At 48.1% G+C, this 26,801-nt stretch overlaps 2 protein-coding genes across 7 annotated transcripts in view; one reads left to right on the forward strand and one right to left on the reverse strand.

Annotated features, from left to right (window-relative positions):
• LOC120952774 (uncharacterized) overlaps nucleotides 1–26,801 on the reverse strand; it is a 38,467-nt gene that overhangs the window by 6,264 nt on the left and 5,402 nt on the right. For all 3 annotated transcript variants that reach the window (XM_040372262.2, XM_049606628.1, XM_040372263.2), the window contains exon 3: nucleotides 22,824–23,662. In XM_040372262.2, the coding sequence (XP_040228196.2) occupies nucleotides 22,824–23,662 (839 nt within the window). The remainder of the gene's footprint in view (nucleotides 1–22,823; nucleotides 23,663–26,801) is intronic.
• Nucleotides 153–13,776, forward strand: LOC120952775 (5-hydroxytryptamine receptor 1A-alpha-like). Of its 4 annotated transcripts, none has more exons than XM_040372264.2 (5): nucleotides 155–517; nucleotides 4,276–4,755; nucleotides 6,250–6,384; nucleotides 11,688–11,837; nucleotides 11,945–13,776. In XM_040372264.2, exons 2-5 carry the CDS (start codon nucleotides 4,497–4,499, stop codon nucleotides 13,108–13,110), a joined length of 1,710 nt encoding a protein of 569 aa, XP_040228198.2. In that variant the 5' UTR covers nucleotides 155–517; nucleotides 4,276–4,496; the 3' UTR covers nucleotides 13,111–13,776. The 4 variants fall into 4 exon arrangements, with proteins under 4 accessions (XP_040228202.2, XP_040228198.2, XP_040228199.2 ...); XM_040372265.2 differs by having other exon boundaries at nucleotides 155–442; XM_040372267.2 differs by lacking the exon at nucleotides 155–517 and adding an exon at nucleotides 529–955.

Here is a 26,801-nt window from a genome sequence, read left to right on the forward strand (position 1 = left end):
CGATAGGGACAGCTAGCGAAGTAAATCAGCGCATAACGTGTTTCATACACCGCGTGAGTGCGACTAATTGATAAAAATGGCAGTATCTTATCAGTCGAAAACACACGCCAATGCCCACTAAGTTGCATTAGCAAAGGGGGGAAAGATAGAATAAGAGGGAGAGAGATGGAATTTGGTACAGAAATAAATCCGAAATCGGATGAAGAACAGGAGGGAAATTAATCAAACAAAACAAACAAAAAAGGAAGAAAGAACCACCTCGGTCACCTGAGCCTTGGGCTTGATATCACGCTTTAGTATCGCGCTTGACGTTACGCGTTGTGTTTTGCGTTACACTTTGGAACGCTGTCACACACAGCCACGCGCAAAACCACTACCGACAATGTAACGGACGGTGTGAAGTATTCCGAGTGCGGTTGCATCGTTAGCACGTGTGCAGCAGGTGACTACGCATCGCAGCAATCTGAAGCTTACAGCATCAGCAACTTACAGTGCGCGCGCGTGTGTGTATGAGTGTGTATGTTCTTGTGCCAACTAGATTGCTTCGATTGGTAGATTTACTCATTTTGTTTACAACAGCATGGAACAACATGTTCCCGGCCGTGCCTTGATTTTACCGGTTTTATTAGCCAGCCTAGGGGCGGCTTCTCGAGATGCGTTGCTGGCGGATCGGCTGAATGGATCATCGGCCAGTCCCGCCGCCTGTCGTACCCACGTTGGATAAATATTTACACATCCGTTAATTTTGCCCCAAACCAGCTTTTTGTTGTTTTGTTTTTTTTTGCCTTCTTCTTCTTCTATTTCTGTACAAACACTGAGCCGCAGCGCGCCCCAAAAGGCTTAGGCTGTTCGTCAGTTTGGCACCGTAATCGCGGCGAACCAGTCACCAGCCGGTGTTCGATCGTGGCAAGCCAAAGCCGTGTGTGACCGTGATTTGTGTGCCGTGTTTGATTAGGTGTACTCATCAGTCGGAAGCATATCTTTGTGCGTATAATCGCATCCAGGGGGTGTGTGTGTGTGTGAGTGCGCTAAGCTTTTGATAAGAAAATGCACCCCACAAGGCGTGTGTGTTCGATTTTGTGGAGCAGTGGGCAGTGAGATTAGCAGCAAAGTTCACATAAATTCAGCAATTTTCAGCAAAGGTGAAAAGTAGTGCAATTATTTACACAAAGCGACAGGCAACGCGAAGGAAGTGCATGTTATACCATTCAGTGAATGTTTGCGTGCAAATATAAACACCCGAACAGGGGGGCCAGTGAACGGAGCGGAGCGAATATTCCGTATTGAGTGACAGTTGCAAGGCCAGCCATACATGCACTTGTTCCGGTCCGTTGTTAGAGTTACAGTGAAATATTCCCCCCGTTTCTCGCTGCCTGCTTTTGACGACGGCAAAATCGATGGAAAAGTGCACAATTCACCCATTGTGGAGTCGCGCGGAATCAATTTAGACAACGTACGGGGGCGCAATAAAACCCGGCATATCAATTAAGCAGTACGTAGCGTGATTGTAAGTAGCGCACCAACCACGGCCTCGATGAACCACAGCCCGGGCCAGGCTGTCCTTTGGAAATGGTAATACCCGCTGTGCTGCTCAAACTGATGGAAAACATTCAATTGCTTCACTAATGGCAAATAACGCAGCCGGCATTACGACGATCGATTCGAACGAACGAACCTCGGCATAACAATCGGATTCAATTGCCTACGCATCCCTGGCTCTTCGTTTGATTCCAGAGAAGAAGGGAGAGAGCGCAGGAGATGGAGTGGCCAACCTACCCGCCCATTTTACCCCACACTACGAATTAACTGTTTTCAGTTCATTTGCAATTACGCAGTCGCTCCCTATTGCTCGCGCAATGCACACAAAAGTGGGACAAAAGTGGCCACTCCGAAGCGGCTCCGGAAGTGCGCCTTTAAACAGACCAGACCAGCGTAGGCTAGGGAAATGGTGGATGCTAGCATGCGTCCTCTCCCCTCCGAAATGCCAAATGCCGCAATGAGCGGCAATAATTGGTCATTTCCAGCACGGATTCGTACCGCTTTTCGGAGTGCTTTAGCCTACTGATAGGGAAAATTATCATACCGTGCGGCGTGGTGTTTTCCCAAAAACTTAACTGTGAGCAAAATAAGTTTCATTTGCCGCGCTGGCGCTGTGATCGCCGTTCCGCGGCCAGTTTCCAAGCGGGCCCCCATGCTGTTGCCATCCGTTTGCCATTTTTACGATCAATAAGTGCGTATTTTGCACGAGTTTGTGTGCATTCGGTAGCGCGGTTGGATGGGACCTCCACAGCAACGCCGGCCCGCCGAACGCGCGTGATAAAATCAAAATCCTTCTGCCGGGGTGCTTTTCTTTTTTTGCGGGCGCGCCCGTGCCATAAAAGAAATGCATAAATTGGTGACTTTATCGTGCGTGTGATTGTTGGCTGGTTGGTTTTGAATGGGAAGTAAGCAATGCTTTAGACGGTAATTTGCAACCTCAGTTTAAGGCTCAGCGTTTGAGGCGATTTAATTGCTGGAAAAGTGTCCCTGAAATTGCCTCTCGCATCGATCGATCGATCTGTTTTGCTGGGAACAGTGTTTTATTGATTGTTCCAGTGTGTTTTTCGTATGCAACAATGGACACGACACATATTGTTGGACTGAATTCCTGTAGTTTAAATGAAATTATTCGAGGCTTAAAAGGGATTGCTTGCAAAGCAAAATTTTCTAATTTTAAACAATATTTGCAATAAATCAACCAAGAACATTCCATGCACTCCCTTCCTAAAACGATTCACAGAACGCTGACAGAGAGCTTTAATTAGAGCTATCGAGCTATTTTTGTCGAGATTGCTTAATCTCGACAGGATCGAGTCGAGTCAGCCGAACAGCAATATCCACATCTCGACGTCTCGCATTTACATATGCAGATTGGCGTGATCTCCAATGCATTGGATGGAGTGGTATGGATTCCTCCCAAAAACATTTGCATTTGGCACAATGTTAGAGCATCTATATCAACACGGTTCTTTTGTCGATGCTGATGCTTTCATTCTCTACCTTCATTGCGTGCCGTCTGCATTTGTGCTCGGGCTGCAGTTCGTAAAGCACAACATTGCAAGTACGGTAATGTCACGTTTGACACACTCATTTGTGGTTCACTCTTCCAAACATTACTTTAATTGCTTTTCCCCTACAGCTGGCCGGCTAGTTCCGGTCCTGGTACTTTTCTGGACACTTCATTTTTAGCAGCAGCTCACCTCACACAAAGACAGCAAACATTGAACACACACCCAATAAATTCACTCGCCATCGAACTTGCCGTCAGCGTCGGCTGCGCGTTGCCACATCCATTAACTACATCTGTCCAACTGCATGAACGGCAGAGCTTAATCAAAACGTAAACTTTTCCGTTACATACCGACGCCACCGGCACACCCAACCCCACGCTGCTGCTGCTGCTGCGACTCATTAAGCTGCCCATTTGTTCTGGTTTCTTGTTCGAGTTTGTCTTTGGAAGCAGTTGAGCGCGCCCAGGCACCGTTTTCCAACTCCAACTGCTCCGAGAGAGAGAGAGACAGAGAGAGAGGGCAAGACAGAGAGGCAGAAAAAGCGAATGCATTCCATTTAAACTTTTCTTCCGGTTTGCTTACTTTTCGAATGGAGCTACACTTCACCGCACCGCACTGGGCATCCGGCACTGGGACTGCTGCATCTTCTGGTCATTATTTCATTTTTGTTTAATTAAATTTTCATCCACTCTCTCGAGCGTGCAGTTGTGCATGTGTATGTGTGTGTGGCCCATAGTGTTCAACACACTGGACACCTCTTTTTCCGACCAGCGATGGAAAAGGAACGTGCTTGCCGTTGCTACTGCTACTGCCAGACAAGCAAATCACACTTCTACATGCACTCGTGCAGGCCTAACACATTTGACCATACAGACCCTTGTACTTTCCTTGCCCACATGGTACAGTTTGGTCGATGAAAAGTGCATTTGCATCGTCCCTCTTCTCCGTCCCGTCCGCTACACCATCAACCTTGCACTGATCGATCGCAACCAAACTGCAGCAGCAATTCCAAAACCAAACCTATCTTCACTTTCCTAGATTGCCTGTCATGAGCATATCACGCCGTGAAGTATGCATGATATACGTGCTGGGCAACGCAAAAAAGGAAAGCCTACCCTTTCTGCCCTTTTTCTTCTCCCCAGTCACTCCCCACCCACCTTCAGCAAATCGTTTACGTCCGGTAGCAATTAATGTTTGATTTCAATTTTAAAACACTTCACCACAGACGGTAGCCATCCCCGGGCCGGGCCGAACTCGGTTTCCGGTGCCTCTCGATTGACCAGCTGTGCAGCATCTGTGTCCCTTTGGTACCTTCATAACCCACCCAAAAGATCTGAAGCGAGCCTGCGTGTGTGTATGTGTTTGTGTGTGTGAAGTGTGAAAAAGTGTCCCCAAAGAAGCAACGACGACGACGACGCTTCTGCCAATTCGCAGCCGAGAAACGGAATGGGAAAGGTGCAAGCGCACGGCTACGATGATTACGACCGGATACGATACTTTTACTACATCCGGCCGCCCCACACGCCGGTGCCGGCGGACTGGTGGGTCGATCCGATGGCCACCACCACCGAATCCGTCACCACGCTCAGTGCCAGCGAGGAGACGACGCTGCTCCTGTACGACATCTTCATACCGCTGCTCGGCTCGCTCATCATCATACTCAACCTGATCGTGGTCGTGAGCGGTGTGCTGCTGCTGCGCAAAGGTAAGCACCGGCGCATCGTCCTGCCAACATCTCTCTTCCATCTTCCACTCATACAACCACGACCTTGATTTACAAAGTGAAAGGGGAAAATGTTATAAGTCACCCGGCACCGGCCGGTGGAACCACATTATAGGGATGCCTAAATGGCAAAGTTGAACGCAAGGCGCACATACGGTTTTGGGAAATGTGATAAACATTTTCTGCCACCGATTCAAAATTACACCGCACTCACATACACTTTGATTCTCAACACTTGCGAAAACTGTTGTTTTTGTTTGCAGAAATTAGTTCACTTGTTTACAGAAGCGCAACGACAGTTTCTATCAACAAATCGCACGCACGTACCGGTATCGATCGAGAGGGCTTTAATTATGCATCAGAGCCATTAGAGTCATAACTGATATCTTCCCATTTTGGTTTGAAATTAGGTCAGCAAATTTAGAGTTTAATTTTGATTTAATGCAAATAAATGTATTTGTGAATGAAATAGAATTTTTCAATTACGCCACTATAATTTTTTTAAGTATCAATTTTTCATTATGCATTAACAAGTGTAATTTGGCATAATTGATATGAAACATACATTTTTCCAACGACTACTAATCGGTTAACACACTCCAAGCAATAAACGAACATGATCATGTTGATTATAATCCACATTAGAGTTGTTAGTTTAGTTGGAATTTCTATTTTCGTTTGAATTTAGCTTTTATACATGTTATAAACATAATTCGCAACCCAAAACGGTAATGATTTTGCAATGCCTAAAGCACTATCAAATTCAGTTATTAATTTACTTTTGCCAACTTTATGTTGTTGCACTTTCTGAGAATTCCCGATGTGGACGAAGATGTTTAACATTTAATACAATATACAATACAATATACTTCTGATAATACATTAAAAAGAAAACAAACATTGGAGCCCTTCACGATTCTAGTCAGTTTTTTGTATGGAGTTTGACAGTTGGAGGCTGAAATCATGTAAACACTCCATACAAAACCACACAAAAAACTAACCTGCAATTTTCAGTCTAGATTATTCTAGCCTCAAAGCTAGAATTAGATTCAAGTACCTGCTCGAAAAATGGCAAAACAAGGTGGTGTTTACATTTATCCCAAGGTGCATTAAAGAGATAAATACGTACAAACAATAATTCAATAGGCTAAGCTTTTTGAATATGTACACTAAAAATGCTCAATTTATCTGTAAAATACCATTTTAGCGAGTATTTGGAAGTATTTTCATGGAATCTAAAATGCTCCTATTGGCTTATCACTTTGAAACTAGAGAATACAATTAGCTTGTCATACACCTAATACAATCGAAATTCCAGTGAAGCTCCAGCTCGGGAGTATTAGCGACAATTGCTTAAGCCACTCAATTCACCAAACAGTTTCGCCACGCCAACACACACACACACCGCCACTAATCTCTGTAATATTCTCGGCATTCAATTTTCATCCCCCCCCCCCCCCCCTCCCTGGCATGCAGGTCAGCAACCGTACACCACCTACATGTTTCTGGGCAACGTGGCCGTGTCGGATTTATTGACGGGCTTTGCCGTCATCTTCGGCCAGTATGCGCCCCGCGAGCGACGGGCCGAGGAAAACTGCACGCTAATGATCGGTAAGTTCACCATTTCATCGCTCCGGGGAGTGAAGCTATCTATTTCCGTTAATCCCCACGCCTGTGTGAAAGGGGTTTTTTGTTGTGCCCAAACTTTGTGCTCGCCGTACCGATAATTCTGTGCGGCACATTATCGCATTAGCGACAGCGGAACGGCACTTTTGACCGAGCTTATTCTGCACCGTGCTTCGAACGGACTCCCAGCGAACCCCAATCAATATGTTCGCTGTGATGCGCGATTCTCTCTCGGAAAAAGGAAAACTATCCGAACGATTCTCGGGTCCAGCGCTGAACAATGCTCACACAGACACACACACACTCAACGAGCGACCATTTAAGCTCATCTCGTTGGTGCACGATGATGCTTCACGAGCCGCGGTGTTAGCATGGCTCGGTGCACGGAGATTTATCATACATATCCCGGATCCAGACCGGGCCACAACAATAAATTGTCCAATGCACCGTAGCCTGGTCGCCCTTGCCCTGGTCGGTTGCAGCGCGCAATCCATTCCACGCTGTTGCGCTCCGTATTTATTAACCTATTTATTTATTTATTTGTTTCGTTTTATTTCGCTATATTGTTTAATCGCATCAATTTTTCCGCGTGACGAGAGCAAAATATTGATCCCGCCCTTCAGGGGGGGGGGGGGAGTTTGCTTTTTTGTGTTCTGCTTTGCACATCAAAAATGGAGCCTTCCTTTTATTGTCTCTGTGTGTTTCATTTGGGTTGGGTTTTGCCCTGCGCCGAAAGATGGGACGAATGGGACAGTCAATTAATCGTTGATTGAGCCAATCTTTATCCAATCGCCATAAATAATGCGCTCGATGCGCATCTGTCGATGGGATTATACCCGTGCGGCATGAACTAAAACCGAACCCCGTTGACTGGGTTGGTGAATAAGGTAGATAGATAGGATGGTGTGGGGCTTTCCGGAAGGGTGAGCAGGCGGACGGCATTATTCTGTGGAGATTTATAATTCATAAACAATCGGACAGTGCAATAAATGGTTTAGGTTGGTATTGGGCACGTTTTCAGCACCCCTATCGTTGCCAAGCGTATTTACTAAGCAATTGTCGTTGATTTATATATGCAGCAGCGTTTGTGTGTTTACACAAAAGCTCTTTGCATACTTGCAGGCGATTTTTTACAGCCTCAACAATAAACGCCTTTGTTTATGCAATTAAACTGTAATATTACAGTTTTAAAGCAAATTTGAGAGTTTCATACTCCTAATTAACTGGTCGAGTAGATTTAAACTTATATTTCAGTCACTTGATGTTGCCAAACAACATTCCCCTCGATATCGTTTGTCAGCAAATCTCTAAATTAAACAAGCTCCAGTTCTAGTGCCTGCAGACGTACTAACGACCTAGACTAGAACCTGATAAATGTTTCCCCAGCAATCTGTTATGCATTTGAAAGTGCGCTTTAGCGCTCAGCCAATAGCTCTGCCACGGCCCAATACACTCAGCCTTAATAATTGCCCCGTTTTTTTTTTTTTTTTGTGCAAAGCGATAGCTTCTCTGCCAGCACTTTATTAAACAACGTATTTATACATTCCTCAGATCTTTCGCTTTCCGGAATGCGAAATGCTCATGTACGGCTCTGTCATCGAAAGGATGCGCCCCAAAGCTAAATGAAGCTTTCCATGGAAGCGTTCCGAAGCAAAACGCAGAATAAAAAAAAGCTAACCCTACTCCTTCCCCACTCATGCTTCCACACACACACACACACACACATACACACACACACACTCACAAAACACACACTTTGCAAAATGAAACGCTCAAGGCGGCCGAGAGGAACGTAAGGTTTCTTTGCGCTTTTGACCTCGTGGGAAATGAACATGTCGTGCTCGATGTGTGAGCAAACGGAGACTTCGCCTACGTACATACGGCGCACTCTTCCCCTCGGTTGCTCGCGGGATGAAAGTATGCGCTCGCTTGTGTGTATGCTTCTCGTACCACTCGTCCAAAGAGCCACCGGAATGTTGGACACCATACACGTGGGAGTGTGTGTTTGTGCGCCTCAGATTCTGCAGCCTTCCAAATGCAATGTCGCAAGGCAGGAGAAAAAAAACGTTATTTTTCCACCTCGGCTGATGAGATTTAATGAATTAATCTATCTATTTCTTCGTGACCTTTCCGGTGCTGTTTAGTGTGAGTTTCGGTGTGCTTCACTTCTTTTTGCCTTGAGATGGGTGATAGGGAGCTTTTTTTGTTTTGCTGCCCTGTCGAGTTGCCACCAGTCGTGGCGTGGTTCTAGCAGCGTACCAACCGTACGTTTCGGGCCGCAATTATTCATACGACGTCTCTTCCCACCGAGCCCGGTGTATCATCTCGGATGGCTCGGTGAAATGTTCTTTGAATTGAGCCACCCTTCGCCACGATCCGCCTGCCACGTTGCCGGCGGCAGGAAAGCGTTTCCCAAACCCAGTGCATTAGAGGCAAGGAGCAGGTGTCATGTGTGCAGAAGACTCCCATTAGCGACCCCGGGGCTCATCATATGTAGCCACAATACAGAGAAATGAAATAGAGAGAGAGAGAGAGAGAGAGCGGGAGAGAGAGAGCGAATACCAAAGGATATGCAAATGAAATATGACGTGTGCGTCGTAGTTTGATTAATTATTTCAAATTACGCTTCTTAATTAGCCTCCGGCTCTCTGTGGAGCGCAGCGGGATGTGTTTTTCCCAACCACCATCTTCCCCAGACTCTCGCCCATTTCCCTCGCAGTTGGTAGATGAAGCTGCGAGAGCTTGCTAAATTGTATATGCACCGTGGAAAACTTCGCATCAGACACATACACTAGGACAGAAGCAGAATAAAGGGGAATCAGGGTGAAGAACGTCAAACGCCTGCCATGCGAGCAAATAACGCCACGCGGATGACTTCATGATGGCTGTCGTTTGTCTCATCATCATCATCATCATCATGCGAGGCTGACATTTGCATAACAGACAGTCCGAGGCGAAGCTCGTAAACAGCCCTGAGAAGCACCTGAGGGCGAAACAACAGTTTCAGGCGAAATTTGCCACTAATCCGAACAAAGGCGAAGCTGCTATTGTGCCACGACGGTGCCGCAGCTTTTCCAGCACACAAACTTTCATGCGCGTACAGTTGGTGAAACTTATCGAATAAAGTATTTAAGGTCTATTAGCACATAAATATAAGCTAGACACCGAGACCGAGCGAATGCTGCATTCTGAGAGCTGTGCGAGCTTGGTTGTTTCAAGTGGTTCAATGGCTGTGTAAGATACATGCGCGTTGTGTGTTTGATCAAACTCCTCAGTACACACGACTCCGTTGGGTGGAACTGTTGGTCCAACAACTTTGTTTGATAGAGCACACACACATACACACGTCAAATGCAAGAAGTAAGCAGGTTTGAACTTTGTTCTGCACTCCCGAGGAACTCTCGAGCATTCGAATCATATCGATTCCACGCCGTTGTGTACAGTTGAAGATCAGACGATACGATCATTACAAATGATACGGGACCACCCAAAAACCAATAGAAACTAACAATCATTAGTGGATGCTTTTGGGGTACAAAAAAAAAAGCAAAACATCACACTAAGACAACCCACAAAACGCGCCCAACACATCTACGCTAAATGCATCCAAATTGTTTTAAATCAACAAATTCTTCCTTTCCCCCATACGGCACCGGCAGCCCAAGCTGGAGCAGCTCCAAAATACCAAACCAGGGAGTGGGGATGGGGGGGTAGGGGAGTGGAGCAAAGAAAAAACTTCGACCCATCACTGTGCGCCTGCTCTTGCCGTGCCGTGCTTGTTTGTCTTGCGCTGGCGTTTGTTTCGCTGCTATTTATTTTAAAACTGCAACTTGCGCTTCTGCCCTGCCGTGCGTCGCGAGTAGCAGCAGCAGCGCCACACGATGCCTTGCATCGAGCGGGACGGGTTTTGGGATGGAATGTGATCACAGATTTTCCCCCGCCTTGTGTGAGCGTTCCAAAGTGTGCGCAATCAAGAGCCGGGACGGGAATGTTGTGATTATTTTTGTGTTTCTCCTTCAGCTTGGAAGCACTTTTTGTTTGTGTGTGTGTGTGTGTTTAAAAACAAAAGCACATGGAATGCGTTCCATGGCTGAGAGCGGGGGAAATTGATTCGAGTGCAGGGAAAATCACATTCCAACAGTGGGGAGTTTAAACGCAAAAAAACAGCTGCAAACTTTTGCGAGAACGGCAACACAACCCTCCCGTGCGCAAAAAAAAATCTTTGGACGCGACGTTGAAGAACAGAATGGTAAGCTATTTCGCCACGCCACGAGCAACAACAAAATACAAAAAAAACTCCGAACACGCCATGAGGCTAATGAATTGAAAGCTTTCAATCATGCGATAATGGTAAAACCGTCTCATTAAATATCCATCAACCCGACTGGCCAGTTTATTGAAAAGCGAACAGAGCGAATGAATTATAGTTCGTGGGAATAATAATTGCACAAAAAGTGCTCTGTAACTTTGTGTTACATTGGTAGTGGCATTGTGGGGCAAAATTCTCAAACACAGAAACAATTGCCCATTAAAACATGCACAGTTTTCCGACCGACAAACGGACACAACCGAACGAACGGAGATCGCTCACGGCGTTTCCAATCATGGCAAATTTCACACAATTGACAGCGAACACATACCTATAATTGCATATCATTTACCTGTACCCTTTACCACCACGAGCACGACTAATTCCGAGCGGATCGGGTCGATGTGATCCTGGGGTTTACTATTACAGCCTGTTTCGGCCACAATCTGTGTTGCCTCGCTCAGCAGCATTCAAACAAGAGGATTCTGTGCATCGCATTGCATACCTTTCGGCGGTTGATAGCAGATTGCATAATTTTACGACAAATGCACAGTGTAGCGGCCTACAAACCTGCTAAAGTTATGCAATTGCCATGACAGTGTCACGCACGACCCACGCCCTGCCAGCCTTGTTAGGGGACCTAGCTTCATCCGTCAACCAGGAACGGGGCCCTGAACCTTGTTGCTTCGGTGATGCTCTTTTGGTAGCGTCTACACCGCAAGCGATGCACGTGTATGACCTTCCACCGAACCGGGCCCGGTCCCTTTGATCCAACCGGCTCCGGAATGTAAATTCCAGCTACGCAGAAGGGTCGCATAAAATTAGATTCAGTTAGCCGAATCAGGCAGCCCGTAATCGAATGGCATTCTGGCGTGATGTAGCAGAACACAAGGCACCAATTGTCGACTGGTGTGTGTGTGTGTGTGTGTGTGTGGGTGTGTGTGTGTGTGTGTTCTCATGTCTCTTCCTTCCGTTGCAGGGCTCATAGTGTCCACCTCGCTGGTTTCGGTGTACAGCGTGGGGCTAATAGCGATCGATCGATACCTTTACATCGTGTACGGGCTGCAGTACCAGCGCTACCTGACCCGCACCCGGGCGCGCATTCTAATTGCCGCCACCTGGATCCTCGGTGAGTACGCCGTTCCCCTCCCAGCAATCACACAAATGAGCCGTGTTTTACCACTACCACCCGTCTAATATGTCCCTTTTGCGCGTGTTTTTGTGTTCCCATTCCAGGCGCAACCATCGGCTTTCTGCCCGCGCTCGGCTGGCGGGGCGACACGGACGGTGGCCGCACCTGCTGGTTTATCCGGCTCGCGCCGCCGGGTCTGGTGATCCTGACGGCCGTCGTCGGCATTCTGCCCGTGCTGCTCGTCATCATCCTGTACGGTATCATCCTGCAGAAGGCGCTGCGCCGCGTCAACCAGCTGAAGAAGGCATCGCGCGAGCTGCGCGGCGTACAGACGGGCAACCTCCGGTTGTTCCGCGGCGGTACGGGTGGCAGCGCGAACGGTGGTGCTGCTGCTGCTGCTGCCGCTGCCACGATTACACCGCCCGTGCCCATCGCCGTCCCGCCAACCGAACCGAATCGATCAGGCGCCAACCGCCAGTCCGACACGGAGCACGGTTTGAGCGAGGACGAGCTAGCGGGCGCTACCACCGGCCGCTGTCTCTGCCTACGCTCCCGCTGCTGCACTGCCGGCGGCGCCCGGGCCAAGCAGTCCCAGAAGGCACTGAACGGGCCCGGCACCGCTGCCACGGCGGGCACCGCGATGACGACGACAGCCGCGGCGACAACCGCACCCAGCAAAAGCCCGACCAAGTGGAAGGCGATAAAAGTCGTGATGTTCACGACGGGCAGCTTCGTCGTGACGTGGGTGCCGTACTTCATCGCGAGCCTGCTGTACGTCGGGTGCGACCCGGCCACGAACGAGGAGCTGTGCCGCAGCCTGCAGTTCGCCATCGCCAGCCCGCTCGCCATCCTCGGGTTCGCCAACAGTCTGCTCAATCCAATCATTTACGCCTGGTGGCACAATGGGTTCCGCGCCTCGATGAAGCGGCTCGCCGGCAAGGTCAGCCAGCGGATCTGCTGCTGCTGCGGCGGCGGCGACACTGGAGACGGTGGTGCGGGCCGGTGTACCGCTGTACGCTGCTGCCATAAATCATCGCGCTCGGCGCCACCATCGGCCTCGGTGGCGAATCGGATCAGTGCCAATGGGGTTAGCAGCACGGGCAGCACCAGCGATGGCATCGGACCCGACCGCCTGTCAAACCGCACCGTCACAACGACGGTCGGCCAGTGGGCGCACCCGGTCCCGTACCCCCACAGCGACCAGGAATTTTCCATCACCGATGACACCGATGTCGAGCAGCCGACTATGGTAATCGGGACGCGGCTCTAGAGAGGGTTGCGGTCCTATTTCCACCAGCCAAATTTGCTACCCAGCTCAGGGAAAATTGTCAGCAGCTTCAAAGAACAGCGCAAAAATGTTGCTTCAAAAGTTGGGCGCCCCTGTCCCTCCCTCCTTCTTGGAAGTGGCTGACACCGTATGACTCCGAAAGCGTACCGGGAACTGTCACAAGGGGACCATGTGCCCAGAGCAAACGGGCAAAGAAGAACGAAGCCCTTATGTCGACGGTTAGGAAATTGGCAGCAAAGGGGGGGGGGGGGGGAAGTGAAATGGAGAATTAGATTTCAGCTCAGACGCGTGTGTAGCCAGGTCCTTTCGCCGACGTTACACATGCGGTGCATGCGGCTAATGCCCCGTGGTGAGAGATGTCTTCGACCGGAGCAGAACCGTTCAGCCGTGTGTCGTTTTTTTATGCAGCTGCTCGCATGGCAAGCGTCACACACTAGCAGGACACACTTCATGACACTTTAATCGAAAGAAATTGCAGCAGTTTCAGTACCACAGGACCCAGTATTCTTTATGTAAGTGTAAGAGATGTAAGTTTATAGCTAGCCGTTAGATTCTTAAGCGTTTTAACAATCACGCAACTCTAGTACGCAACAATAAAGCTCTATTAGAGCATGGCGTTAACAATAACGACGCTTGTTTGCTGCAGGACCGAACAGCTTCCGAGCCTTTGAAAGGCTATTAATTATCGGACGATGTATAAAGCCCGGTCGGGGCAACCCTTTTGCTCCGACGTCAATGGGGAGTCTTCTTCGTCTTCTTTTCCCAGTAAAATCCTTTCCCTTGCTGTGCTGCTCAATAATAGCCGGTTATTTGCATAAGCAAATTACGTCAGTCGCTCGTGGCTTGTGGAAAACAAGGGAAGCAATTATGATACAATAAATGGAGATGGGCTGTGTGGGCCAATGTAATGATGCTGCGCCGTACCAGCGCCAGTCCATCGTTACCACCATCCTTTTTGCACCCTTCTTCACCGACCACTCACACGCACTCAGACACCCACCTAGCTACTCGTTTCGTTCGCTCGCTGCCTACTGGACACTTGGAATTATTGATCTCCATCTGAGCCATCTGAGTGGTGAAAGTTTCACTTCCTTCCGACTCCGCAACGATACGTAGTAGTACGCACGTAACGCACGTATCCATTTGCATTGCCCTGTCTTCATACACAGACACACACGATGTACCTCAGGCTTGCTCTTATTGGCATGTACGGCACCCATATACATATACATATAGATCCATCGCAACCATCATTTGCCCATTCGTACCAGCAGCAGCAGCTAAACTTATCTCGAGCATTAACTGTATTAATTATTCATTCGGCTCGTTTTCGTAGTCCGATCGTCGTTATCGTCGTACTCAGATGAATACGCATGGCACGCGCAAGGAGTACCAATTTAGTCTTTCTTGGAAGCCGACGGAGTCCTCCCCGTCCACATTGGCCCCTGGTGATTGGCGTGCGTTGTTTTTGCCTCATCGTTGGATTGCATCAATTATAAACTAAATTAATTATGACAGACGCAATGGTTGCTACCGATCGCTTTGGTCTAGGGACATGATCATGCTCCCAAGATACCCACTCCCAAGTTTCTGCCATTGAAAAATGGCTCAACACACAACGCAGCACAAAGCCGGGGTGGCGGTGGGGTGGAAATGAGCAGCAAAATCAATAAATTATCTCAGCGATGGTGGTTTTAATGGAGATTGTGGTGGTATTGGATATTTTCGTTTGGCACTTCGTTAATGCAATGCTTTGATAACTCAAACCCACAACGCAGCGCTTTGGCTGTTATTTACGTTTAATGTAAATAAACGCGTGCGTGTACAAACTAGAGCAATTAGAATGGTTTAGAGAATGCTGCTGAATAGTATCAGTTGTCGAGGTTCAATTTGTGCTTCAACAAGTTTCAACTTAACCCATTCAGCCATTTGCCGAAAATAAGCTCAAGTGTTTTTTTTTTGGAGCCACTGTCACAACGTGTCACTGATACGCATGTAACCGTTTGCGTTCCCCCATCGAGTTACAAAACAGCAACAACAACAAAAAACTCCACCTTTTTAGGCCAAAAATTACAAACGACCAACTTTCAACGACTTCACCTCCGGTTTTCGGTAAGCGAAACCTGCTCCATATGGGTGAAAAGTGCTCTCTCCGACACATCCATACTTCCATGTGGCGAAACTCGAAGCTCAAAAACAGAACCACTTCAAACTTACCAGCGGGGGAGGTGGGGGGGGGGGATGGAAACAAACCCTTCCATCCCGAAGGTGCAATGTACACGCGTCGCGGATTTCCTTCGCACCGGAACCGGGGGCACGTAAAACAAAAGGGGAGCCAGAGTTCAAACCAACGGGTACCGGGGAGTGTACATCATTACGAGATAAGCGTACCTGTACCGCCAACCCACCCAACCACCGGGCAGCCACCGGGTCTTTTACATTGAAATGTGTCAAGAGTTCAAGGCCTTTGCCGCACTGCTGCTGCTGCTGTACCTAGTTCCGTGTTGCTGGTGTTGTTGTTCGCTCATTATGACGTTTGTCAGCGTTTTCCGCTATTTACAACATATACTTATTCACACACATACATACGATCACACTTTTCAAAATGTTTTGTATTTTACAAAACTCAGCTGCAGCACTAACTCGCTAGATCGGTTTGACGTCAGTCGTTTCTTCGGTTATGCTGTGGGGTGGGGAAACCATCTCGCAAACACCTCTTACACCGGCCTGATAGCGCGCTGACAAAAGACAAAAAGCCCGCACATGGCAACAGCAAAACTCGACCACTCGGGCGTTTTTACTCCCACCGTTGCTCATGTTTACACGCGCGAATGCACATGGGAAAACTTCCTTACACGGGAGAGTGAAAGGCGGGGGAGAAACACCAGGCGTAAAAAGCTACATCATCTCATTTGATAAGTTACACACACACACACACACACACACACACACAACCCTGCAACGCGTGGTGCTTATGGCTAGCGCGAACGAAACATACCGAGTGCAAACAAATAGCATCAACACTTACTACAAACCTCACCCTGGCTGCTGGTGCTACCTTGTTGCTGCATGTACGCCATTCAGCACACACACACACACACACTCACAAAGCAGTGCAGCGCACGATATGTTTAAAGGACTCCTGGCGTATCCTGTTCGAGCACAAACTCTTACCACCGAGTCCTTGCCCGAAGAGGCTATAGAAAGCGTTCGGAGGCTGCTGCATGGGTTGCCAGGAGAGCCAGCAGGGTTTCTTTACCTTCCCCGTTAACCGGTCCACCACGCAGCTCGGGCGTGCGCGCGCGAATAAAAGAAAGAAAATCGTCCACCACCTCGAAGGTGCACATACGCCGCCGTGCTTGCACACACACACACACTTGCCTTGGTTGCACAGGGGAGCCCGTGTTTCTATAGCCGTTTTTGTGTGCCACAGCGAGACTCGCAACCCGACGTGGGAATGCACTTCCGCTTTCCATTATTTGCTCAAGGCACGGCCGCAACCGAAACCGAACGTGCGCACACACACACACACACACACACACACACATATATATATACACCCAGGTATCAAACAGGGAACAAGCAGAAGCAGAGATTTATGGCCAGCAGCTCACAAATTATTCATCCGGGCGAGATTAAAGATCGGTCCATTCGGTCGATCGTGCATTGTCGAAGGTGGTGCTGCAAGTGAAGGGGGGATGGGGGGAGAAAAACTCGCGAAATGATCTATTGTGCATGTGGGTGCATTCTTTGGGCTATCAAATTTTGGGCGCATTGTTAGCAAGAGCGCCTTGCTCCAGCGCACACAGCACTCTCGAGCTCGAGTAGTTCAGGTGGAACAGGGCGAACACTCCCAGCGGACCGCTCCTTCATGGGTGCTTTAGAAAATCAATACTTTGCTTATGCTCTTTTTGTACATTCTTTTTCTGAGCCTGTGTGTGTGTGACTGTGTTTTGCTTTTTTTTTACTTTTTCCGTTTTGCTCGCGCCCGTTAGCCCGGCGGCGTACACATCCGGCGGCCAGTCGCTTATCGGAGGCACAAAATTCAAATTAATTTCTCCCCACCGGACACCGGAAGACCGGCAGAAGTATCGCGACCTTTTCTCCGGCTTTTTTTCTCTCTCTCTCTTTCTCTCCCGGCGGACTGTTTCCGGACACGGGTTTTGTGTCTTGTACGGTGTCAAAAATTTAAATTTCTCAACCAACTGCTGCCCCAGCTTTGTTGCACACTCCGGCACATTTCCCCAGCACAAACAATGGCGCGGTACAGAGAAAGTTTACGCCACCACCATCGCCACCACCGTCACCACCACAAAGCTTACTTCGACCACCGTGCGCACTTGATGCACGGTTCGGTTTCAATTACACTCCCGGTTTCCCGGAGCCGCCGCCAGGTTGAAAAGAAAGCGGCAGAGGCCGGGGACGGGGACGGCAAAGAAACGTTGCGTACTGTGCTCTCCGGTGGCAACATGCTCTTAAACGCTCCTCACCAGACGCTGTGAACCGTGGGGAAGCGAAACTCGTTCCTGAAAGGCGATTGAAAATCCTGTACCACAACGAGTACGAGTGGCAGGTTGTTTGAGAGGAGGGAAGGTAAGTGGTAAGGGAGATTTATTATGTTGTGCATTGGTGGGGTATTATATTTCAACGATAACCATTGCTGCTAAATTATGATGACTGGTGGACGATACGGTTACGTACAGTTTTCCAGCACAAGGATGTACAGCGTGTGGTTGGTTGGTGCGATTACTCTTCGCTAACACTTATAAATACAGTCAGTGGAAATGGATTTTTCCCAGTGATAAAGGAAGCCATTTTCACAAGAAATAGAAAAATTTTCTAAAAAGGAAGTAAAATAGCTTCAAATGCAACTGCCAACGGCCTTGCGTAACATGTTTCGCAAAGTAAAGCGCCTAAAGGTATGCAATCTACTAGACAAATAACGCCGATGTGACGTTAATGAACTTCAGCAACGAATTCGATGTCCTTTTACGTAAAACCCTTTGTACAACGCTTTGTAATGTTGCGCAAAGCGAGCTCAACAAAAGCATATTTACGTAAGGCTTCAATCGTATCGCCAAACGCCATCAAAGCCGGAACTGCCCTGGTTTCTTCTACCAGTTGATCGTCCCCTAGCACAAACGGTCTAATTACGGCTAAGGTAACCGTACTATAGCCCACCACCCCAAACGAAAACATTCCATTGCCAGCTGGACATTTAACCGTTCGGTCCCACTTGGGGCCCTAGCCCACTTGCTTGTAAAACAAAGTGTTTGCCTTGCGATTGTTTCGTTCGTGAAAACCCCCCGTTTTTTTGCGTATCACACGCCTGCATAAACAACACACAGCGCACAGCGTAACATCAAAGTAGACCATCGTTAGCACATAACAATTCAACCCCACCATCCACAGCCCGGGAACGAACAGCCCAGCCCAACATTTCTTGCCCTCTCGTCGGTCGGCCGCTCTTCGCACTTCGGCCTTTCCCGATTCCGATGAAACGGCCTCGGATTCTAACCGGCCGCTGCTGAGCAAGCACAAAATTTATGATCCGGAAATGATCGCTAACCCTGCATCGCCATCGTTGCCTTGGCCCGCGTTGCTGTCCGCTGCTTTTTTTTTCCGCGCGACACTGTCGGGTGCAATCAGTTCTTAAACTTTATAGAAAATCGCTTCGGCCCGGATTGTCGTCATTCATTTTATTGTTCCATTTCGCGACCAGAACCCCATCCTTCAGGAGGGCGGGGAGAGGGGGGGGAGTTCTTTGCAGAGATTCCAGATATGGACGGGAAAATAAAATACAGAGAGGGAAAAACGACATCGAGCACGAAGGAGCATTTGCCGAGTGTACACCAAGCGAACACACCACCGTGCCGTGGAAAATAAATCAAAACCTGTCGTGCAGTGGAGAACTTTAGCGTAGTGAACTTCACCATAGAACCTTTTTTTTTTTTTTTGGTTCTGTTTTGTTTTAAACAAAGTGTTTAGCTGCTAGAAAACGATCGAAACCGGATTCCCGGTTTCGCGCCGGGACCTCTGGCCTCGCATAGCAGGAAGGCCAAATGGAAAATTTGTTTCGGAAGTTGCTGCTGCTGCTGCTGTGTTGCGTTTTTATTTTATTTATTTATTTTTTTTTTCATTTACCCACTGCCCCACTGTAGAGCTGTTAGGCTTTGTGACGTTTGTGCGCTACAAATGTGTAACGAACAAATTAAAAAAAACACACACACACCCTACTACAAACGACCATTCAAAACTGCTCGATACTGGATTTCATAACATTAAGGTGTTAATAATGCAGCAACAAACGCAGAGCCCCCCCCCCGCAAAAAGCGTCCGCGTCTACCTTTTGGCTTTCACTTTTCACTTCGGTTGACTTTGGTTGAAGAGGAAAATGAATATTTTAGCAGCCCTTTCCACCATGCCGTTCCATCGTGGTTCGCAACCATTATTGATGGAGCTATCATCGTTTAAACGAACTGTTTAACGTTCAAGGTGTTCGAGCGCACAGCATTTGCATCTTATTGACAGGCACAAACACGCACAAAAACAGGAAAATGGCAAAATAATTCACCAAAAAGAAATGAAAAGATGAAGACGGAAGGAGGCAAAAATTCGCCCACCAATCAGCGGAAAACAAGCAAAGAGTGGGTGGGCACAAGAAACAGAAAAAACGCGTAAAACTCTTTAACTCAATTGAAAACGAAATGAAACAACTTCGTTCGCCCTGCGTACGGAGTACGGTAAAGTATGTTTACCAACGCGTGCAGATGTAGCATACATTCATTTACCGTGTTCTCGAGCAGCAGCAGCAGCAGGCACTTACAGTGGCACATGTGGAGGGGCACATGAGGGGAAAACAAACGCGGAACAAATACCTGCGCTATTCATTTTCCCATCCAATCTCTCTTTCCCTAAACGCAAAACACATTCTTCGAAATCCAAATCAAGTGTTTGCACAGACCGTGGTTTAGCGTGTGTGTGTGTGTGTGCCTGTTTTCTCTCTTTCTCTACCTTCTTGACGTATGCGTACTCACCACCATCAGCACATGGTGCCTATGGATTCATTCAACAGCATTAACAGAACGGAACAATGTCGATACACGGTTAATTTTGCTTTTCCTACCGAACCCGAACTGAACGGCAAACAACATAGGCCGAAAGTGGTGCGTTCTCTGGTGACAAGGCTTGTTCTGGGGACACGCAACCAGCAGTAAGCAAAACGGCAATAAGCTTACTTGTGCTATGAACGTTGCATAATACCAGGCGTATGCGAACGCATTTACGAAATGCTTCCCACTGGCGCTACGCCTGAAGTTATACAATTCGTACTGCGTTTGCTGATGTTCTGTGCGTGTGTGTGCTTCTTTTCTTGTTCTTCACTGTCCCCCGGACTATCCAGTCGAAACGGTACGTAAACAAGCCGGTGCCACTGTCGCAGCAACACACACAGCTGCGGTGCTGGGTTATTTAATTTCACATTTGGCTTCTCGGTTCGCGCGCGTCAACGCCGTGTCCCGAACGCGCGCGCACTCGAAATTCGAACCGACATTTGCCGTAACGTAATCCAGTCGACGCACCAACTGTGGCACAGTGGCAAAGACGCACGGCTCCCACGGACACATGGCCCGCGGGAGGGGCACATATTTATGCGACAAAGTCAAGAAAACCGAGGGTCGTGCAAGAAAATGGAACACCGCCGACTGGTGAAGCCAAACCGAGCGGAATGCCGGTTCCGCTCTCGCCTGCGATAGCTACACTCTTCCCCAATCCACACCCATGCTCCACCCTTCCTCCCTGTGTTTCGCAGCGTACGCAGTTGAAGATGCAAGTCACATCCCATCCATACGTCAGCAGCTCACAGCCATCGCCGTCGTTGTGGTCGTGGTCGACGGTTGTCCTCAATTTGGGAAATGAATTTCCAATCCACCACCACCACCACAGTGTACCCAGGCGCCACTAGCTGCTATCGTCCACCGAGAGCTACAGTGCCCTCGTGGGTTACAGTGTCGAACGTGTGTGTGTGTACGAGCAGCCCTTTTTGCGCTAAAGCAGCAGTCGTTCGCTGAACTCATAAATTGCATTTCTTTCTTTGTTTTTCGCCACCACCAAAACCGCTTCCCGTTTCGGCATTGAGGAGGGCCAATTTTAATGCTCACATTTTATCCCTCCTTCTCCTTCATTCCCTCGTAGGGAGTGCAGAGCAATAGCTTAAAAGTTCATTCGTTAGCTCACTTACTGCTGCTTCGGTTGCATTAACTGGAGACGCAACGTTCCACGGCTATGGTACACGTTGGATGTGAAGGGGAGCAATGAACTCGAAACCACCAAAGGAATTAGTAAGGTTAAACTACCATCCCAACGGCTGGGTGCATTGTTCAAGTGTACGATTGGTACAAGAAAGTTTCTATGTAACCGTATCATACCTCTAACTACAAAGTATGAAAGCTGGCAAAGCATTCGGTTAACAATCCTGCCGACGTGGCGATTTCATCAATCAGATTACATTGAGTTTAGGAGGGGTAGGTTTTCCAGGCATGCCGGTTGCATACATTCGGGCAAATTTAACAACGATACTATCAAAACTTAATAAAGTGCCGAGCAAACCGCCTAGAGCTATGCAATCTTCCTAGAAAATCGATTCCTCTGCCGCATGCATGGATTGTACTGGTACCGGTACGGCCAAGTGTTGCCAAGCGATTCTAGTGAAATTCCCAAAATTTAGAGCAGAATACATCTTAATTACACCACTAGCCGGGTAAGCAATAGATGAGGTTAATACCTCAAGCTACCAAGAAAGCTACATCCACGTCAATCATGCGTTAGAGTAATGGATATCTTCCCCCCACTGCTAGCTGCTAGTAGCAGTAACTAACGGATCAAGATTTACCTTCAATTAACACGCGCCCCTGCACAGCAATGGTCGGTACGGTCAAAGCGCCACAACGCGCATCATGCTCCGTGTAAACGCTCTCCAATACACACACCGTAATTGTAACGAGCAACAGTGTGATGATTAAGCTGCACCACCTGTCTGTCCCGTTCCGTTAAAGCAAGGCGTAATTGTTTGCTTTTGTGTGCCGGTTAGGATGGAACGTTACCTACTGTTCGTCTGACGCCCTTTCCCCGAATCCAGGCGCCACACCAGGTGCACCACGGTTTGCTTTTCATTGTTAATTTCCCAAACACGAGCGCCTCGTGGGGTGCCCGTGGGAAATCATATCGATCAAATTAGTTGACAATGATTTACACTTGCGAATCAGCATAGTTTCGCGTGAATTTAGCGCGGCTGCACCGGAACCAAGCGAGTATAATGAATGGCGTCACGTGATTGCTGGACGCTACTGGCAGTCTCATCAACGGGTGGTATCATGTTTTTCAATTTAGCAATTAACGCAAGGTAATAATAGGTCGGCGGTTGAATACGTCGAAAGAGAGCGAGGGAAACAGAGAGGGTGATAATGGAGTCAGAGGTGCCAATCAATACTAGGTTCACACATTAACCAGACACGTTCCATTGCACAATCAGTAAACGATACAGCTAATAACTCCAACGAACCATGCTGAAGCATGCGTTCGACGAGCCTTTATGTGTAGTTTCACCTACTGAAACCTTTAGGAAATAATTAACATTTTATCAAAATAATTCCTCCTAATTTTGACACAACATTACATTGAAAGGATGCAATATTTACCTGGTGAAAGATGTGATCGTTGTTCCTCATTGCTGCCAAGACGGCTGGTGCCAAATGCAGACGAGCTGACCTGGCTGTAGCTGGTACCGCCTGGCGCTAAGCTTCCACCAGCCAGCAGCCCAGAACCAGCTACGGCAAACGATGCAGACTTGACCGGTTGCAACGGTGCTGACCGACTCGTGGCGGAAGACGTTGTGCCAGCGCCTGCCGGAGACAGCAGCAACTGTCCATTCGCTTGATCCTTGCTTTTATTGGTGTTGTTTACACTGCCGCCACCACCACTGCTGTTGCTACTATTGGCCCCGCCCGCAACTCGCCGTTGCTGACCGCTGCCACTAATGTTGCCACTATTTACAACGCCAATACTGCCGCCACCGCTATGGTAAGACCCACCGGCCCGCACTACAGTACCCCGCTGACCCTCGTACCCGGTGGCACTTTCACTGGCACACGTCCGGCTCGACGGCACCTGTTGCGACGCACCGACACTGCCACTCTCACCTGCCGCCGCCGCCGCACGGACACAGCAATTGGACCCGGAGGATGTTGTTGTTGTTGTCGTCGTTGTTGTTGTACCGATACCGCCACCACCACCACAACTGCCAGCACTATCGACACATTTTGGCACGGGACTCGAGTCGCTTTCGACACCCTGCGGTGCGCTCACCACCGCCAACAGATTGGCGTTCGCTGCATCGGCCAACGAGGCCGCACTGCTATGCACACTTACGCACGACGAGGACGATTGAGTTGTGGCGACCGAGGAGATGCTACCATTCGAGCGGCTCCGTTCACTGCCACCGTCGGGGCGTGCGTAATCTCCGAAAAATATTCGTGACCTACATTTGTTCGATGATGGGAGAAAGATCGATAAATGGTTAGATTGTGTTGGTTGGGTAAAGACAGGCAAAACAAAAAATGTCTCAAATTACAAAAAAAAATAATATAATATGTTACAAAATGAAAATAATGGACAGAAAACCAAATGGACTGGAGCGCACAAGCTACATATTGGATTTGATCGGCATTGTGATGGGGTGTCTGCATAGTCTAATGGTTAAAAGGATGGCCTCTATAAACACAGGTCTCGGTTCAATTCCCACCCATAGCGGCTTCATCATCCTGTATCTTATTAAGGGATTTTTTTCAATTGCCATGGATGTTTGGCTCTATCGTGTTTCATTGACGGGACTTTGATATTACGGAACTTGCGTATTTCAGCTGGTGGTGGCACGCTCCAGTTGTGTAGTTGTTCGCTCCAAACCCTCTTCCCCAGCTCAGTTCAGTATTAATGATTATTTTTGCATAATACAGTATAACCTCACTGGTTGTAGGCAGTGCTGCAAAATGTCATGAGTATCACGAGATTTTCACCAACGAAAACAATGAACATATCCGTGGTAGCTTGATGCTCATTGCTGATAGTCAATAAAAGTGCGCCATGACATGCTGAACACGACATGTGAATTCCTGAGTCCAACGCGATACTCTGACTGACAAGCTTAGCTTAATGCCGGCGCAAGCATTATCATGATTTTTTTCTGGCTGTGAACAGTGCTGCCAAATGCCACTGTTTCAATCATCAACACTCATGACTGAAACGAAGCTCAAATCAGATCACCTACACAACTAAGATGATCAGTGACTATACTGAGACAGTTGGAGATTCATTCACATGTTTGGTGACATTTAGTTTAGCACCCAACTTTTGATCACTCACTTGGTCACGACATTGTTGTCGGCGATAATCGCGACATTCTTGGAATATACTTGGCGCGTGGGCTCTAGCAACAAAATAAGCATGCTTTCTCCCTCTATCTATTTTAATTATCTGTCGGGTCAAACAAAGCGAGAAAACATGCTCATTTTGTGTCTTGGAACCACTCGCACGCAATGCATATCTCCCGTGACCATCGCGATGATCACCGACTGAAAATGTCGCGGCCAAGTGATTGAACACGAGTTGGTTGCACACAATGTCACCAAGCATGCGATGGTCGCACCAACTGTTTGAGGCTCATCTCTGATCTTCGCAGTAAAGCTAGTGATGCTGAGATGATTTTGTTTCAACGAGAATTTGTCATGACTATGTCAGTGATATTTTGCAAAATTAATCACAGCAAAAAGATCGTGATATAGTGACTGACCAAGCGATGGTCGCAAACATGTCATGAGCATGTATTAGTCACACCAATCGTTCTTAGTATCACCTCTGATTATCACAATTGAGTACGTGATGCTGATATGGATTTTGTTTCAATCAGAATTTTTTAAGACATTGATAGTGACATTTTGCAGCACTGGTTGTAGGTTTTCCAGTAGTTGGCACTTTCAAGGCAATCAACAAGGTAGCTTTGACAGAAAGATACAGCGGCATGCTATTGAGCTATGAAGCATAGCCCTTGCAATAAACTTCTTCATAGCAGCTTTCAGTGCAATATTTTTCAGTATCATTTTCGCTCATCACACTCGCGGTCTATCATCAACAACCGAACGAATGAGTGAGAATCCACTGGTCGTCTCGCTATCTTCTGCCAACCAGTGAGGTCATACTGTAATTCAAATCAAATGAATTCAAATAAAAAAAAACGCCTTCAGCTGCTGCCAATGCACCAGCAGCACACACAATTGCCTGCATCATTACCAAGCAAAATATGAACCCCTGAATTCAATTTCATAAAAGATAATGTATCCCAGGGCTGATCATACCTTTCATGCAAAGAAACACGTCCACGAGCTTCATCTCACAATGACCCGAAAATGACGACTTCCAAATGACTTCCTAAAACACGCCCGCAGATGATGGTTTTCGAGTTTCGAGCTGCTTCGAGAGATTTCCCGGCTAAAATGTGTGTGTGTGTGTGTGTGTGTGTGTGTGTGTGTGTGTGTATGTGTGTGTTTTTCTTTTTTCTTTTTTCTTTCTTTGCCCAACATGACTGCTCCCTTGCTGATAAACACACTCCGGAACATCAAAGAAATGTGCCCCACTCATGGTGTGATTGCCGTCAAAAGACCTGCTACCATCGTGCGCCATATCCCGCCATCGCTCCCCCGTTTCATAGGTTCCCCAGAATAAAAAAAACACACACACACACACATTCACGACCAATTTAACAACCAACACAAAATAGGACAATGACTCATCCGTGCTGAGCAGCTTTTCTACATTTTCCACCGCTGCTGCTGCACCGAAACAGCTGACACGCTGTTGCAGCATCGGGAATGGAAAAGCACTTTAGCTGCAACGGCAGCTCGGTGTCGGTTGATGAGAAAGCTTGGGGGGGTGTAGAGTGGATGTTAGAGTGGGTTGGAGAAGATGGACACAAAAAACACCCCACACACACACACACACACACGGGGCATTATACCACGGGCAGTATACATGTATTCCGATCTTCTGGGAACTGTAACACACTGAACGAGGGGAGGTGGTACGGGGGAAAAAGGAGACTGGTGCATAAATTATGGTCCAACTGAATCAGCACACTGTTTCTCCATTCTTCCCCACCATGGCCCATGTTTACGAGAGTCCCAGGGACATTTTCATGCATAATAAACCCCTTTACGGTAGCCTACGGTATCCCCAAACCCTCACACACGAGCTCCTCCCTTCAACCCGAAGAGTTTGCGTCTCGGCCGCCACTTCCGCTGGTACAAGAGTATCGGCAGTTGTTTTGTGTGTGTATGTGTATATGTGTGTGTATGTAAGGGTCTTTAAAACTTCGGCCCAAGCCTGCACCGAACAAGCTGCAGCACGAGTCCAGCCGGCAGCCTGCAGCCGCGCACAGCCTCCAAAGAGCTCAGCATAAATCAAACACATACTTACACCACCGCCCCGGTACCGTATGCTGCCGCTTAAGCTCACCCCGTACCTCTGACCCAGCTGCTCCTGCTGTCTGTTTTCCCAATGGAGGGCAATAAAAAAAAATAGGAAACAACGATGATAAAGCGAGCGAAGGACGCCGCTGCTCGACTGCA

The sequence above is a fragment of the Anopheles coluzzii genome, chromosome 2, assembly GCF_943734685.1.
Source record: "Anopheles coluzzii chromosome 2, AcolN3, whole genome shotgun sequence".
NCBI classification, from domain to species: domain Eukaryota; kingdom Metazoa; phylum Arthropoda; class Insecta; order Diptera; family Culicidae; genus Anopheles; species Anopheles coluzzii.